This window comes from Phyllopteryx taeniolatus, chromosome 17 (assembly GCF_024500385.1).
Source record: "Phyllopteryx taeniolatus isolate TA_2022b chromosome 17, UOR_Ptae_1.2, whole genome shotgun sequence".
NCBI lineage: Eukaryota > Metazoa > Chordata > Actinopteri > Syngnathiformes > Syngnathidae > Phyllopteryx > Phyllopteryx taeniolatus.
The window spans coordinates 19,323,026-19,339,488 of record NC_084518.1 but is presented as its reverse complement, the minus strand read 5'-3'; the positions used below and the strand labels follow the sequence as shown (position 1 = coordinate 19,339,488).

At 41.8% G+C, this 16,463-nt stretch overlaps 1 protein-coding gene across 1 annotated transcript; it reads left to right on the top strand.

Moving 5' to 3' along the window:
- The first annotated feature begins 11,269 nt into the window (after positions 1 to 11,269).
- pou4f4 (POU class 4 homeobox 4) lies at positions 11,270 to 16,103 on the top strand. Its single transcript, XM_061751612.1, has 2 exons — positions 11,270 to 11,725; positions 13,654 to 16,103. The coding sequence occupies exons 1-2, from the start codon at positions 11,606 to 11,608 to the stop codon at positions 14,626 to 14,628; spliced, it is 1,095 nt and encodes a 364-aa protein (XP_061607596.1). The 5' UTR covers positions 11,270 to 11,605; the 3' UTR covers positions 14,629 to 16,103.
- The last annotated feature ends 360 nt before the right edge of the window (positions 16,104 to 16,463 follow it).

Sequence of the window (16,463 nt, the reverse complement as noted above, 5' to 3'; positions counted from 1 at the left end):
GGGGGGGGGGAACTAAAAACGGTTCCCCTGTTTCATTTTGGAAAAAAAGAAAAACGTGACCATATTTTTGTTCAGTTGAAATTTTTAAAAAATGACAAAAAAATATGACGTCCAAATTGGTTTCTGTGCTCGTAGTTACTCTCACACACTCCCGCTATCACACAATCTCGGTCTCACACAATCTTGCTCTCACGCGCTCGCCCTCACACAATATCGGTCTAACACATTCTTGCTCTCACAAATCTCGCTGTCACACAGTCTCTCTCACACAATCTTGCTCTCACTCTCTCAAGCACACACACGTACTAGCTACACTAACACTCTCGAGCTTATTCTCACACACCACTTGCATACACATTCTCTCACTCACAGAATCTCACATATGCCTACACTCACAAGCGCTTTGGGCACCGGGACGTTGGAGATAAAGTGCATTTACCATTTACGAACACACACTCACACAAGCTCGGTCTCATACGCACACCCACACATACATGCACACACATGCACATACCCTGACACAGACAGTAGTAGTGTAGTCGTATTAAGTGTCCTAAATGGTTCTCCCCATCTGTTGCAGAGCTCGTAAATAAGATATCACGCTTGTACGACTTAAATTAAGGTCAAGTAAAAACATAAAAAATGCATTTCCTCTTCAGGAGAATTATTTATGATGATTGTTGCACCTCTCCACGCCGGCAATCAATAATGCCGTCGCCCCTGACAAAGTTGCGTGACCTCCGCCAAGAAAAGTGTTACACAGATAGCCGGGACATCAAGTATTTATCAGAGACGACAAGGGATCTGTGTTACGCGTTAAGACGTCTATTTTACGCGCTGTTCTCGCTCCGACTGCGGATTTCAACTGTGGTTCCCGTACAGTGAGATTGACTAGAATGTCTTATTACATGTTGAAAATGAGACTCATCGGCAAACAGATGAATGTTTAATAATTCACTGTTGCAAATGACAGCCAATAAATGTTTTACACCAGGAGTGGAGAAACATTTTTTTCTCCCTGTTTGACTTGTTACATGCTGCTGAAACATGTAATCAAAACATGGTAAAAAAAAAAAAAAGAGTTCCAGAAAAAAAGAATATTTACTAAAACCTTTATAATGTCTCTGCCAAATTTACTAATTTTAATACACTTGCCAATTTTACCACAATTTCATAAGTGTCTCTACCTAAATGACAATTTTTTTTAAATCACACTTTGACGTATTCCTGCCAAATGTAGCCCAATTTTAACCCAATATACCAATTTTAACGCAGTCTATGCCGGGTCAGAAACTGTAATGTTGAATCAAGTTGAATCCAGGTTGGATCGGGTTTATAAAAGTCTCATTGAACATGTTCAGTTTCTTCTCAATATGGTAATTATCATCAGAACCATTTTTTTACGTTTATGTTGAATTTTACTGTATTTTGTTCCCTTCTGGAATGCATCAGTCGTCATTACCGCAAAGCCTTGTCTGAATGTGCGTTCAATGCTTTTCTCTTTCACTCCCTTTCGCTTCGTCGTCATCGCTTCAACTTCCTGGTGCGCGGTTGCCGGGCAGTTACCGCGGAAACGTGCTGCATTATTGATGGCGCGCGCACCCAAAAGCGTGTCCCAGCAGGGCCCGGGCGGCGCGCTAATGCGTCGCTAATATAAGGAATGCCTCGCCTGATTGTGAGCACACTCGGAAATGTCATAAAGATGTTGAAAAGTCATTTTGAAGTAAAGTGAACCGATTTTTAAGTCATACTTTTTTATTCTATTTTTACAGTACAAAGGCACGTCTGAATTTAGAGTTGCACGCCTTCAGCGGAATACTTCAAAAAGTGTGTTTTAATATGTTCAAGAATGTCTTACGTTTAAATAGGTGTAAAACTGTTTGAAAAATAATGTTTACGATATGGTCTCTGTATATTGGGGATTTTCATCTAGCGCAGAACTTTCCCCCTGTGACAGACGGAGGTTCACTTTATGTGCTTCCAGGGGTTTGGAAGGTGAAACAAGATCCACAGAAGATAACTATCGGCAGCCATTTTGGCTCAACTCCCACCAGCCAATCAGCCTGGAGGTCACTTGTCTTTGTACCTAAATGCAAGACAGTAAATAGAAGGTCAGTGTCCAAATCATACCACAAATACCATAACATAGAGTCCAATTTCACATATGGACTGCTATAGTTAGCCCCGGCTGCAATTACACATGTAGCGATTAAATTAAATGTATTACATTATTATTGAAAATTCATTATATATTTATTATGTATTACATTTTATGTATTAACTGTATGTCTCTGCCAGGTCTACCAATTTTAACACAATGTCACACGATACACACTCTCACTCTCTCGAGGTCAACCAATAACTCTCACAAACTCTCACACTCACGCTCTCATATGTAGACTGCTAAATTTTAACACAATTTTCGTGTCCCTGCCAAATTTTCAAATTTTAACTTAACTTTTGTATTTCATGTGTCTCGCTGCCAAATGTAACACGGTAAGCATATCTCCACCAAATTGACCAATTTTAACAAAATTTGATGTGCCTTACTGCTGGATTTGCCAATTTTGACCAAAATATAACAAACTTTGAGGTTTATTCCTGCCAATATTTCTAAATGTTAACACAAATGTGTATACGTCCCTACCAAATGTAACGCAATTTGTACTGTCTGGGAAAAATTGCCCCATTGTGAACACAATTTTCTGTGTCTCTGCAAGTCAACCTACTAAATAAAGCCACACAGGCTGACAATATTTTTACATATGATTGGTTTACTCGTGCTCCGGAATAACAGTAGCCTCCATTAATGGATCAATAGGCGATAATTAGTCAGCGTGACTTGAGCATCGCTCACCTGTTGTGACCCCGGGGCGCCGCCGCCTCCTCCTGCCCGTCACGCAGCTGTCACGTCAGCCCTCCGTGGCACCCTCAATGGGCCCCATTGTGCGGGTGGCGCACCCCCACCCCGCCCCGACTACACGGCACCCTACCCTTTGACACGGGTGCGCCATTCCAAGCCAATCTTCTTTGAGGCATCCTGCTAATCCCGTCCGTGTTGGAAAACAGCATATGAAAAAGTAAAGCGCAGGCTGGGATGGCCTAAGGGTGTCAGACGAGAGAAAAGAAGGACGAAGTAGTAGAAAAAAGCGATAGTGAGTCGCTGAGCCTCCGCTCGGCGAGTGAGCGGCGTCGGGGCCGGGCGGCAAACTTTATACGCGTCCTCGCTCCCCCTCGGCCCGGGGGACGGGATGAATAAATAATACAATGGATATTCCGTCATCATTATTTTAGCGTCGGCGTAATGAGAGAGGGCCACCGGTCGCTCCCTGACGTGCTACGCTACGTAGATGTAGCGGGACAGGTGACGCGGCGTCCCCAGCGGCAAATTCCCTCCGAAAACAAACCAGCACGGTCAGGCTGGTTAATACGTCACAGAGTATCAGTGAAATCCCCACGTCCCGTAAGCGTAACTACTACATTAACAACCACAACAAAGAGAATTGCAACTAGTTTATCAAGTCCAGTTTTTTTGAATGGCCCTTAATCATAAGAGTCTCAGAGGACTTACTACTACATCAACAACTACATCTAATTAGAATTGCATTGCAAATACAACTGTGACAGCAACTAGTGCTAGGTTAACAACTACAAAACAATGACAATGTCATAAGAACTATCACTTATACTACATAAACAGCTACAGCTATGACATCTACTACACTTACGACAACTATGAAAGTATTCCAACTACATGAACAACTACAACATGACAGCTCCTACCTCAACAAGTACAATTATGACAAAAACTATTAGTCTGATTACATCAAGAACTACGGTAATACTACCTAAAGAAGAAACTAAAAACTATGACACCTATTACTCCTACTACATCAACACCTACAACTATGACAACTACTACTTCAATAACTACAACTATAACTATGACAACAACTACAACTATGATAACAAATAGTATTCCCATTACATGAACAACTACAACACGACAACATGACGACAATAACTATTACTCCTACGACATCAACAGCTCCAACTATGAAAACTACTAACTCAAAAACCACCACTATGACAACAACTCCTCCTACTACTACATCAACAAGTAAAACTACAGGTACAACCACAACAAGTACAACTGTGATAACAACTATTACTCCTCCGATATTAACAACTACAACTTTGACAAGTACATCAACAGCAACTATTGTAACTACTACACCTATGACAACAACTATTATTGCGACTACATCAACAACTGCAACTATGATAACTGCTACCTCAACAAGCACAACATTGACAAAAACTTCAACAACTAGTGCAATTAAAAGTACAAAACAAACACAACTGTACCATTACTACGTCAAATCAGTGTGATTAACCATTTCGTGTGCTTTGAGGTGACATCTTTCTCCTCCGTCCTAGATTAGTCCCGTGCAAGTAGTAGTAGTCGAGTATCGAGCTGCGTATTCCACATGCTTGGACACATGTTCACATGGGTGAATTCAGTGTCCCACTAGCATCTCATGTCCCTTGGGGACCGGGGTCTCGGAGCCCTTGAGGGACGATAGTCTCCCCCTCAAAGATCCCCCCCCCCCCCCCCCCCCGCCCCTCCATATTCACATACGTCGCCAGGTCCTTCCTTCCTCTAATCCTGTTAGTGCGAGACTGCTCGGGAGTCAAGGCCGAGGGGGGGGGGAGACGCGCAACACAAAGACCTCACTTGGCCCGCACCAGCTGGATGTGTGTACCTACATTAATTTTGTCAGCTTTTTTTTTTTTTTTTAATGTTCTATTATTTGCCCCCCCCCTTCCCGCGAATAAAAATAACATTAATTGTTCTCCCCGTGCCTGTGTGGGTTTTCTCCGTGTACACCGGTTTCTCTCCCACACCCCAAAAACATGCGTGATAGGTTGATTGAAGACTCTAAATTGCCCGTAGTTGTGAATGTGAGCGCAAATGGTTGTTTGTTTAAATGTGCCATGCGATTGGCTGGCGACCAGTTCAGGGTGTACACCGCCTCTCGCCCGAAGATAGCTGGGCCAGGCTCCAGCACGCCCGCGACCCGTGTGAGGAGAAGCGGTACGGAAAATGGATGGATGGATGTTTAAAGTCAGCAGGTATGTAAACTGCTAGCGTAAACTGCTAATGTTATCGGATACGTTCTGATTTTATTTTTAAGTTTTTTATTATTAATTAAAACAATATTTGAACCCCAAATATGATAACTACTACATCAATAATTAAATTTTTTTTTTTTTTTTTATTGCACTGGAAAAAAAAAAACATGCGAGTACATATGCTAAACGTTGTCATAATTACGTTTAAAGTCAGCACTCATGATGTGAAAGTTAGTAGGCTAGCGTAAAGTGCTAACTTTATGGGACACATTCATATTTTAAAGTATATTTTTTTTTAAACATCCCACCTATGACAACAATTACTCCAACTATGAAAACAGCCTGAAAAAAATAACAATTGTAAAAAATTGGAAGACCGCCGTCGCGGAAAACTGTTATAAATTTAAAAAATGCCACTCCATCCAGTTTCCGTTTGGATGCTTCTACGTCGCAACTGGCCGAATCCAGCGTGTAGTACGTCACTCAGCATTTCTGGATCCATCTCTCTTGTCGTAATTTGAAAATAGCTCCGACTCGTCTTCTGAGCGTCTCTTGCCGGCTGCCCCTCCGGCGGCAAACATCAGAGACGCAAGTTCTAAAAAAAATGTATTTGTGATGCGCGACATATCTTTGCTTGTTTACGCCTTTTGTTTGACAGCGCTATTGTTGTACTACAGCACACAGGATTTTGTTTGTATGCTAATGAGCCATGTGAGGGCGGGTGAGGGGGTTGTCGTTTGATGCCTGGTCCTCGGTGGATCGTACCATTGAGGGGCACTGTCGCCTTCTACCGCCCTGATAGACGGGGACTCTAAAACGGGAGCGAGGCAGCCGACGTTCTCAACGAAATTACTATGACTGATGCCATTATATTAACAACTACAATTATGACAACTACTAATACATTAATAACCTCAACTCCAACGACAGCTACAACTCTTAACAAGTCATACCACAATAACAACTACAACTATGAAAACTACTGCTAGGTTTACAACCACAACTATGACAACGACTAAATAAGAATATGGCTGCAACACGTTCCAAAAAAGATGGGACAGGGTCATGTTTACCGCTGTGTTACATCACCTTTTCTTTTAACAACATTCAATAAACCTTTGGGAAGTGAGGACACTAATTGTTGAAGCTTTGTAGGTGGAATTCTTTCCCATTCTTGCTTGATGTACAGCTTCAGCTGTTCAACAGTCCGGGGTCTCCGTTATCGTATTTTACGCTTTATAATGCGCCACACATTTTCAATAGGTAACAGGTCTGGACTGAAGGCAGGCCAGTCTCGTACTCACACTCTTTTACTACGAAGCCACACTGTTGTAACACGTGCTGAATGTGGTTTGGCATTGTCTTGCTGAAATAAGCAGGGGCGTCCATGAAAAAGACGTTGCTTGGATGGCAGCATATGTTTCTCCAAACCCTGTATGTACCTTTCAGCATTAATGGTGCCTTCACAGATGTGTAAGTTACCCATGCCATTGGCACTAACACAGCCCCATACCATCACAGATGCTGGCTTTTGAACTTTGCGTCCAAAACAGTCCGGATGGCTCTTTTCCTCTTTGGCCCGGAGGACACGACGTCCACAATTTCCAAAAACTATTTGAAATGTGGACTCGTTGGACCACAGAACACTTTTCCACTTTGCATCAGTCCATCTTAGATGAGCTCGGGCCCAGAGAAGCCGGCGGCGTTTCTGGGTGATAAATGGCTTTTGCTTTGCATAGTAGAGTTTCAAGTTGCACTTACGGATGTTGCGCCGAACTGTATTTACTGACATTGGTTTTCTGAAGTGTTCCTGAGTCCATGTGGTGATATCCTTTACACATTGATGTCGGCTTTTGATGAAGTGCCGCCTGAGGGACTGAAGGGCAGGGGCATTCAATGTTGGTTTTCGGCCTTGCCGCTTACATCCAGTGATTTCTCCAGATTCTCTGGACCTTTTGATGATATTATGGACCGTAGATGATGAAATCCCTAAATTCCTTGCAATTGTACCTTGAGGAACATTGTCCTTAAACTGTTGGACTATTTTCTCGCGCACTTGTTCACAAAGAGGTGAACCTCGCCCCATCTTTGCTTGTGAATGACTGAGCAATTCAGGGAAGCTCCTTTTCTACCCAATCACGGCACCCACCTGTTCCCAATGAGCCTGTTCACCTGTGGGATGTTCCAAACAGGTGTTTGATGAGCATTCCTCAACTTTCTCAGTCTTTTTTGCCACCTCTCCCAGCTTGTGTTGCAACCATAAAATTCTAAGTTAATGATTATTTGCTAAAAACAATCAAGATGATCAGTTTGAACATTAAATATCTTGTCTTTGTAGTGTATTCAATTAAATATAGGTTGAACATGATTTGCAAATCATTGTATTCTGTTTATATTTATTGGGGTTGTACATCAACAACAACGATGACAACTTCTGCTACATTAACAACTACAACCATTAAGACTGGCAATCGAGGTCAGGCTGGTTGTCTTGTCGAGTGTGACGCACTACAGCGATGACACACTGACGTCGCGGGGTTGTCATCACTTCAAGCGGAAGGAACACGGTCTCCGTTTCCCGTCCGGGTTGTACAAATTTGCAGGTAAAGTGCAAAGAGAGAGGATCTCTCCTCCTGAGAGAAGCACTCGCGTCTTTAATTTGTACTGGCAGACAATGAAATATTCACAAGGACCCCTACAGGCAATTACATTAAAAGTGTGTGGTTAGACACCGCCTACCCTTTGGCGAGGCCCCGCGCCCCGCCGCGTGCCCCCCGCACCTCTCCCCCCACCTCAAAGGCCAGTTTGGTGAACTGTCGCGAAGTTTACAACGTCAGATTTTACCCGGTATGAATAATTCAAGGTGGAAGCGGGGAAAAGAAGGAACGTGGAAAAGACCGCGCTGGATGTCGGCGTGCGTGGCGGCACAGCTTCCATTTGCTCAATGTGGCAGAAAGACGCGGTGCGGCGGGCTTGTTTTGCCCGTCAAAAAAGCTCGACCGGACACCCGAGGAGTCCATCCAGCACGTAAAAATACACATTTTATTTTCCCATACGTAGTGCCTTACGACACGCTAATGATTTAGCATATAGTGAACCCGCGCTACATGGTGGTTCCTTGTTTGCGGATTTTTAAGCGTTTTTATTTTTGTGTTTTTACATTAAAGTGAACCCCCAATCTTTGCTGGGAATAAAGAAATAGCAAAAATCTGCAAATAACTGATGCCAATTGTTGGTTATTGCTTATAGTACCGCAAGACTGTGCCACTTAATGGAGACTCCATTTGGATTGATTGATTTACTGATACGCATCAACACCATGTATCTAGCATGTACACAGTCAAACTCATGTTACATAAACGACTGTATTCAATAGCTCAATTATTTAATACAAACAAACCACCTTCACATAAAGCTCATCAGTAGTTTTAGCTAGCGTACACGCCTCAAAAAACACAGTAGCACAAGCTCACTCTCGTGACATCACACACAGGCAATTAAATACGTATACGCGCGACCACCTTACACAGACGGTATCATTCTTCAAACGTACCTTTTGGCATTTACAAACAATAATAAATGTTGACAAAGAGAACCGAAGACATACTTTATAGTAGACACCTGTGAGCATTGTTGTATGCTCTGCTTGTATGTGTTAAAGTAGCAGTTGTTTGAAGGTTTCTGATTACCATAACATCTATGCTAATTTTCAATAGCCTGTCTACGGTGTTTCGCATTTTATGTTAGCATTAAACTAGCTGACGTTTGTTAAACGAAATTATGTAGTTTGCTTGAACATTTTGGTGTTGAAATACACAGTGTTTAATGGTCTTTTTGTTTAATGTGTCAGATTTACACACGGAGAGACCCGTTGTATCAGATTTGACACAGGCTTCCGCCGAGGCCTCACGAAAACATCACTGGATCTTCATCCAGATCTGCAACCAATAAAATGTAAATAAAGTTGATTGAAATGAGGTCAGCGGACCTATCTTACCTCGCACCTACTGTACGTACCTGGGTTCGTCTCAGCCTCCCCGCAGCTGGACTCCATGCTGGTGTCGCCTTCCCACCGGAGCGTCCTGCCCGCCTGCCTGCCTGCCCGCCTGCCTGCCTGCCTGCTCGGGTCCCAGAGGATGGCGACCGATGCATATTTGATGAGCAGCACCCGGGGACCCTCGGGAGGGGGGGCCGCGCACACCGGGGACAATGGGCACCTCGCTCAGGTTACGCCGTGCGCTGCTCTTTTTTGCGGGCCACTGCTTACAAACCTGTTACCCCCCCAAAAAAGAAAAAAAAAATCTTTATTATTATGAATAATAATAATAATAATAATAATCTCTATTAAGGCAGTGCTGGCAATAGGAACTGTTAAAAAATACAAATATTTTCATACATTTAGCCCTTTAAATTTCAGAGTAATTTAAATATAATTTTCACCCCTATAGTAGAGAGTAAAAGTGACTGGTTGAATTATTAATCCCATTATTCATATTTTCTATTGCACATCTCCCATCGTTATTCTCTAGAGTCGAGAGTCTCGTTTAATCTACTAATTGTGTAGTAATTAACATATTAATTAATGTATGGTAATAGTATAACATACTATTTAAAAAAAAAAAAAAAAAAGTCTCCACACTCCAGTTCAAATGCCAGATTCTGTGAAATAATTAATTGAAACCAACATAAGTATTTTCAAAAGCAATGCAGTTGCACAAGTGTGCACACCCACTTGTAATTGGGGACGTGTCTGTGTTTAAAATGAACCAATCCCATCCAAACTCATGTTAAATGGGAGTCGGACACACCTGTGACCATTTAAAGGGCCTTTGATTAACCCCAAATAATGTTCAGATGTTCTAGTTGGCTTTTCCTGATATTTCTTTGCTTACTTGTTTTTGGATCACTTCATTAATTATAGTTACTTAGCTACAAATTGGGGGTTATGTTCAGAATGAACCAATCACATTTAAAGTCATGTTAAATGGCAGAGAATAACCCCAAATCAAATTCCGATGTTCGAGCTGGCTTTTATCTGACATTTCCTGATAAGCGAGTGTGCACATTTTTTTTGGACTTCTCCTTTCTAAAAGATTATTATTATTATTTTTTTTTAAATCACAAGACCTGACATTTGAACAGGCATGTGTATACTTTGTATGCCTTTGTATAAAAATAATCAAATGGCAAAACAGTAAATTAATACAGTCAAAAATAAATACAATTGATCAAATACAATGATACATGTATACAAAGTTAGTTCCACACAACAGTCAGTGTTAAATGGATTTATTTCATGAATTATGTGTAAATATTAGCACGAGGAGAGAGCCACTTATATCCAATCCGTATAGTTTCGTGTTTGATTTTGGAATTTCTTTTCTCTCCCCCTCCCTTCCACGACGACACCCGCAAAGTAAACGAAGCATGATTAATTAATGCATTAATTGCCATGAAAGTAAATGTGGTTCACACAGGCAAGCAGGAGGAAATTCCTGCGCGCCTCACATCAATTAATAATCCCTAGCTGAATAAATAACTGTGTGTGTGTGTGTGCGTGGTCGCATTGTTTATTAATTGTGGGATTTGGCGATTAATCGACTGTTATCAATGGATTAAATCCCTTAAATCAATTTGATGTACTTGTTTAATAAATATATATAATTTTAAATGAAATCGCAGATTTGTCAAATAAATTAGAATTAAACGTTGTTTTTTTTGTTTTTCTTTCCAAACAGGCAAAGAAGTACGTAATTAATGTGTGCGACGAGGCTCGCCATGCATTCAAATGAGCAGCAAAATTATTCAAATCCGCCGAGAGACCATAATCAATTGTTTCCCCTCACTGTAATGTAATGAAAAACGCTATGTTTACCTTTGTCTATTTATAATATATATTTAATATTAAGTATTTATAAGCAAAAACCCACGTAGTTATTTTTAAAGGCGCTTCCGCTTTTTTACGATTTAAAAGGAATTCTACTCATTTTTAAAAATCACGCTTTTAATCTAGGTGGACTTTCTCTTTATTAATGTGTTTGAATATTTTTTGTATATATTTTTTTCTATTCATGCATTTCTTCATAGAAGTTTTGTTATTATTATTTTTATTTTTTTGCAGCAGGCCACCCAGCCTGGCTGGCTCGCTCGGCAGCCGAAGCCGAGAGAGAGGCACGCGAATGGGCGTGGCTCAACTCTGACTAGCTCTCTTGATTGGCTGAGAAGCCTTCGAGGGGCGTGGTTTGCTCCCCTGGCTCGCCTTATAAAACCGTCAGGATGGGGGGCCGGTTTCGTCTTCATCGTTCAAGTGCTCTACACGCGAGGATTGGAGGACTTTTTACCCCTTTTCCCCCTCTTTCTTTTTAATATATGTTATCACTTTTGGGTGGGTTTTTTTGCGCCATATTTGTTTAAAAAAAAAAAAAGAGGACGACGGACAGCTGCCTGTCTCACCCTCACATCCGTCATCATGATGTCGATGAACAGCAAGCAGCCGTTCAGCATGCACCCCATCCTGCACGAGCCCAAGTACACGCCGCTGCACTCCAGCTCCGAGGCCATCCGCCGGGCCTGCCTGCCCACGCCGTCGGTGAGTCCAAATTTGGCAAAATCCTGCAAATGCATTCATATTTTAGCTTCAAACCACCGACAATTGGAAAAAAAAATACAAATCGCATAAAATGCGGCAAAAATGACATTTTCGGTGCTGTGATTATTCCCCCCCTAAAAAAAGTGCATCACAGTAATCTCTTTCAATATTATTATTAAAACCCATCGTAATTTATTATAGTTTGTATTTGTATAGGCACAAATTATTCAAAAGGAAGTGTGTGTGGGGGGGTGGGGGCAGCGTTGTAAATATTAATTTTGGAAGAATGTCAATCCACGCTGCTGGCACACAACATGGCACGCACACGAGGAAATGGGGATGATTACTTGAATCGCAAAAAGATGGGAGGAATGTGTGTGGAAATTAGTCTTGGAAGGAATCAAGTCGTTGCTTTCCAACACCAATTAATTAGATTGACAAAAAATACATTCAAAGTAGCAGGGTATGGAAAAATGGTTTTAAAATGCAAAGTATGAAACGCGGTTTCTTGAGGATTTATCTGTTGTTTATATTATTTTTAAAAATACATTTTTGTCTCGTGCACCTTTGTAATTTTGGACTCACCTTTTTTTTAATTATTATTTTAATGTTGACATATACATTTTAGCAGTTTTTTTTTTTTTTTTTTACATCACCTTAAAATATTATTATGGGACAATTAAATTGTTAAAAGTTTTTGTTTTTCTTTAATGATTTGAAATTACAGTTTGGCATTAGAAACTTTGTAATTAGCTCTGTAAAAGTAGTTCAACTATAAGATTCTGGAAACAAAGTTGTTTTTTTACAAAGATTGCGCGGTTGTGTGCGTGTGTGTGTGAGTGGTCTCTGTGTGTGTGTGTGTGTGTTCAATGAATCTTTCAATTAATGTCAGATCTCCAGACACTTTCAAATTCAATTGAAAGAACAAAATGACGTCATTTAACTTGACTCTTGAATTTGGCCAATCAGTTTCCAGACACTGTGGACATGTGACAGAAAATGACTATACGACGTTAGTGGAACTGTAATTTGCAAAATGACCATAAAATAGATACATGCTTTTAAACGTAACTCATCACATTTATAGACACTTCCGGTTAAATGAAGAGGAAAATCCAACATATTTGCATGTCATTAAACTGGACTTATTTGCTAACTCGCCATATATGGGCATGTCATTAAGCTTGAAACTTTAATTTGCCTATTATTTTCCAGACTTCGTATTACTGCATAAATATTAATAACAGCGAAAAATGACTATGTAGTGAGTGTAATTAAACTTTTTCATGAACCAGTTCCGAGACACTTCCTGTCACTGCTTAACTTCAAATAACAGCAAAATGACTATATATGGGCATGTCATTAACCTGAATTTGTAATATTTAAAAATTAGACGCTAGACACTGCAAATACAAATAACACTTGAAAATGACCATTAATGGGCATGTCATTAAACTTGATTCTTCCATTTTCAGACACTTCCGGTCACTGTGCGAATACAATGAACTGTTTGAAATGACCATTTATGGGCATGTCAGTCCCACGGAAATATTACTTTAAAGTATTTAGACCATATTTATTACATCTTAAGTTTCAAATGCAAACATGCCCATATATAGCCTATATGGGCATGTCACTTAAAGTGAAATCTGTCATTTTGGGCCACAAGATGTTTCAATGTTTTCATACATATCTGGGCTAACAGTTGAAACTTTACGTTAGATTCTTCAGTTTCGAGTCACTTCCGGTAACTGTGTCAATCCCACTCACGGCATTTATGGGCGTGTCAATGGCGAATTCCCGTCACTTCCGGCCAATGTGTGAGGCAAAAAAAAAAAAAAAAAAAAACACGAGCAAAATGAGCAAATATATGAAGTTTTTGAAGAAATGAGTGATTGTTCTCCTTCTTCCATGTACTTCCGACGCAGCTCCAGGGCAACATCTTCGCCGGCTTCGACGAGACGCTCCTGCAGCGAGCCGAGGCTCTGGCCGCCGTGGACATCGTGACCCAGAAGAGCCACCCGTTCAAGCCGGACGCCACGTACCACACCATGACCAGCATGGCCAGCATGACGTGCACGCCCACGTCGTCGTCGGCGCACCTGCACCACCCCTCCGTGCTGACCTCGCACCACCACCCGGCGCACCACCACCAGCCGGCGCAGGGCCTGGAGGGCGACCTGCTGGAGCACCTGACGCCCGGCATCTCCCTGGGCGGCATGGCCGGCTCGGACGTGTGCTCCACGGCGTCGCACATGAGCGCCATCAACCACATGCAGCACCACCACCACCACCACCACCACCACGCGCAGTCCGTCAACATGCACGCGCACGGCCTGGGCTCGCACGGCTCCCTCGGGGGCGGCGCGTCGGGGGTGGTGGTAGGCGGCGGCGGCGGCGGCGGGGGCCCGGCGGGCGGCGACGCGGAGCCCGACCCCCGGGAGCTGGAGTCGTTCGCGGAGCGCTTCAAGCAGCGGCGCATCAAGCTCGGCGTGACGCAGGCGGACGTGGGCGCGGCGCTGGCCAACCTCAAGATCCCCGGCGTGGGCTGCTTGAGCCAGAGCACCATCTGCAGGTTCGAGTCCCTGACGCTGTCGCACAACAACATGGTGGCGCTCAAGCCCATCCTGGAGGCCTGGCTGGAGGAGGCGGAGCGGGCGCAGCGCGAGAAGATGGCCAAGCCGGAGATCTTCAGCGGCGGCGACAAGAAGCGCAAGCGCACGTCCATCGCGGCCCCGGAGAAGCGCTCGCTGGAGGCCTACTTCGCCGTGCAGCCGCGGCCCTCGTCCGAGAAGATCGCGGCCATCGCCGAGAAGCTGGACCTCAAAAAGAACGTGGTGCGGGTGTGGTTCTGCAACCAGAGGCAGAAACAGAAGCGCATGAAGTTCTCGGCCACGCACTAATAATACACACACACACACACACACACACACAAAAGTCCTTTTTAATTTTTTTCCCCCCCTTTTTCTTTTCTTTTTTTCCCCCATTTTCACTTTTGAGAGACAAATCATGGACCGGCTGCTATGTTTGTGCCTCTGGAGCTGCGAGCTGAACGAACCTTCTGGGAAGTCACGAAATCCAAATACTTCGTCAATGTACCTGAGTAGATTCTTCAGGTTTATTTCTTTATTTTTACTCCCTCCATTTTCAAACAGGTATCTGCGTTCCACAAATGACTTGGTCAAAATTGCTTCATGTTACCTTTTTTTTTTTAAAATACAAATAAAAACGAATTTCCCTTTTTTTTCAGAGACAAACCGTGGCCTGGCTGCGATGTTTGTGCCTCGAAACGAGACATTTCATGACCTCTTATTAGTGGAAGTAACGAAATACACAACATACTTCGTTACTGTACTTGAGTAGATTTTCAATTTATTTATTTTGATCCACGTTTTTTTTTTTTTTTTTTTTTTAACTTGTACTCTGGGTAAAACTTTCAAATAGAAATGTCTACTTTCTGCTCTTATTTTGTCACAGTCGCGTTATTTTTATTTTATTTTTTTTCAATGTCACGAAAGATGACGTCACGACGTAAAACAATTCGGGGGACTTAAAAGGCCGGAAAGAAAAACAGGGACAGCCCAGAAATGGAGTAAGGGGAACTATCAATGTTTAGGAGAAGCAAGATATTCCCCATCCGAGGCCTTATTTGAGATTTTTTCTCTCTTTTTTTTTTTTGAAGTTGTCGTGCACAAGAATGATTTGTGGCCATTGCAGATTTTCTCTGTCTTGTAATGACAATGGTTTTCTTTTGAACTCAAGTACATTTCAGAATCTGTATTTTTTTCCCCCTTTTACTTAAAAACACTACTTTTAGTGTTTTTTTTTTCATATCTGTACTTCTGCCAGAGTGGGAGTAATTGTCTTCCATTATTATTATTTTTTTTTAAGGCGATGAAATGTCTTGTCAAGATGTTCTTAAATGGGCAAAATCTGGACGATGGACTCGGAGGATTTGGATAAAAACCCATGTACCGTGAACGCACCACGCGCGGACTTTTCCTTCATAAGATAATTATTGTACAAAAAAAAATACAAATGACTCCCTTTTTTATATTTATCAATGTACATATTGTGTGAATAGGTTGCACCGATGTAATGAATTGTTTTTTGTTGATTATTTTTCATGATAATGTAAAAAAATAGAGAGAGCGAGAACAACAAGCCACATGCATGTTTTGTTTGTTTGTTTAATTGAGTGTGTCTTTTGTGCGAGTTTAGGAAATTCCCACTGCAGCGAACGCATCGCAATAAGAAGAAGAAACACAGTTGTGTCCTGGCTGTGTGTCTACCTCATTACTAAACACACACACGAAAAAGTGTTCATGGTGATTTAAACACACACATTCACAGAAAAAAACAACTTTTTTTTTCTAGTTTTTTTGGGGGGGTGGGGGGGGGATTTGGATTTTACACTAGAAGAGGCACTGTAAAAAGCTGTCACCACAATGATGCTTTGACAATCAAGTATGATGATTAATTTATTTGTATTATTGATAACAACAACCACTGCATCTTATTATTTATTCGTCCCCCTCATGGAGCGCACTTTGTATAAATACAGATACCAACCACGAAGAAAATACATAGTTGGTCTTATTTATTGCATTATTTATACGTTTTCCCCCTTTATGTTTTTTTTTTTTATTTAATATTAATTTATTTTAAAGTTTTTTTTTCATTATTTAAAAGAATGGATTTGATTTGTGGAAGTGTGTTCTTCAATAATGTGTCTGTG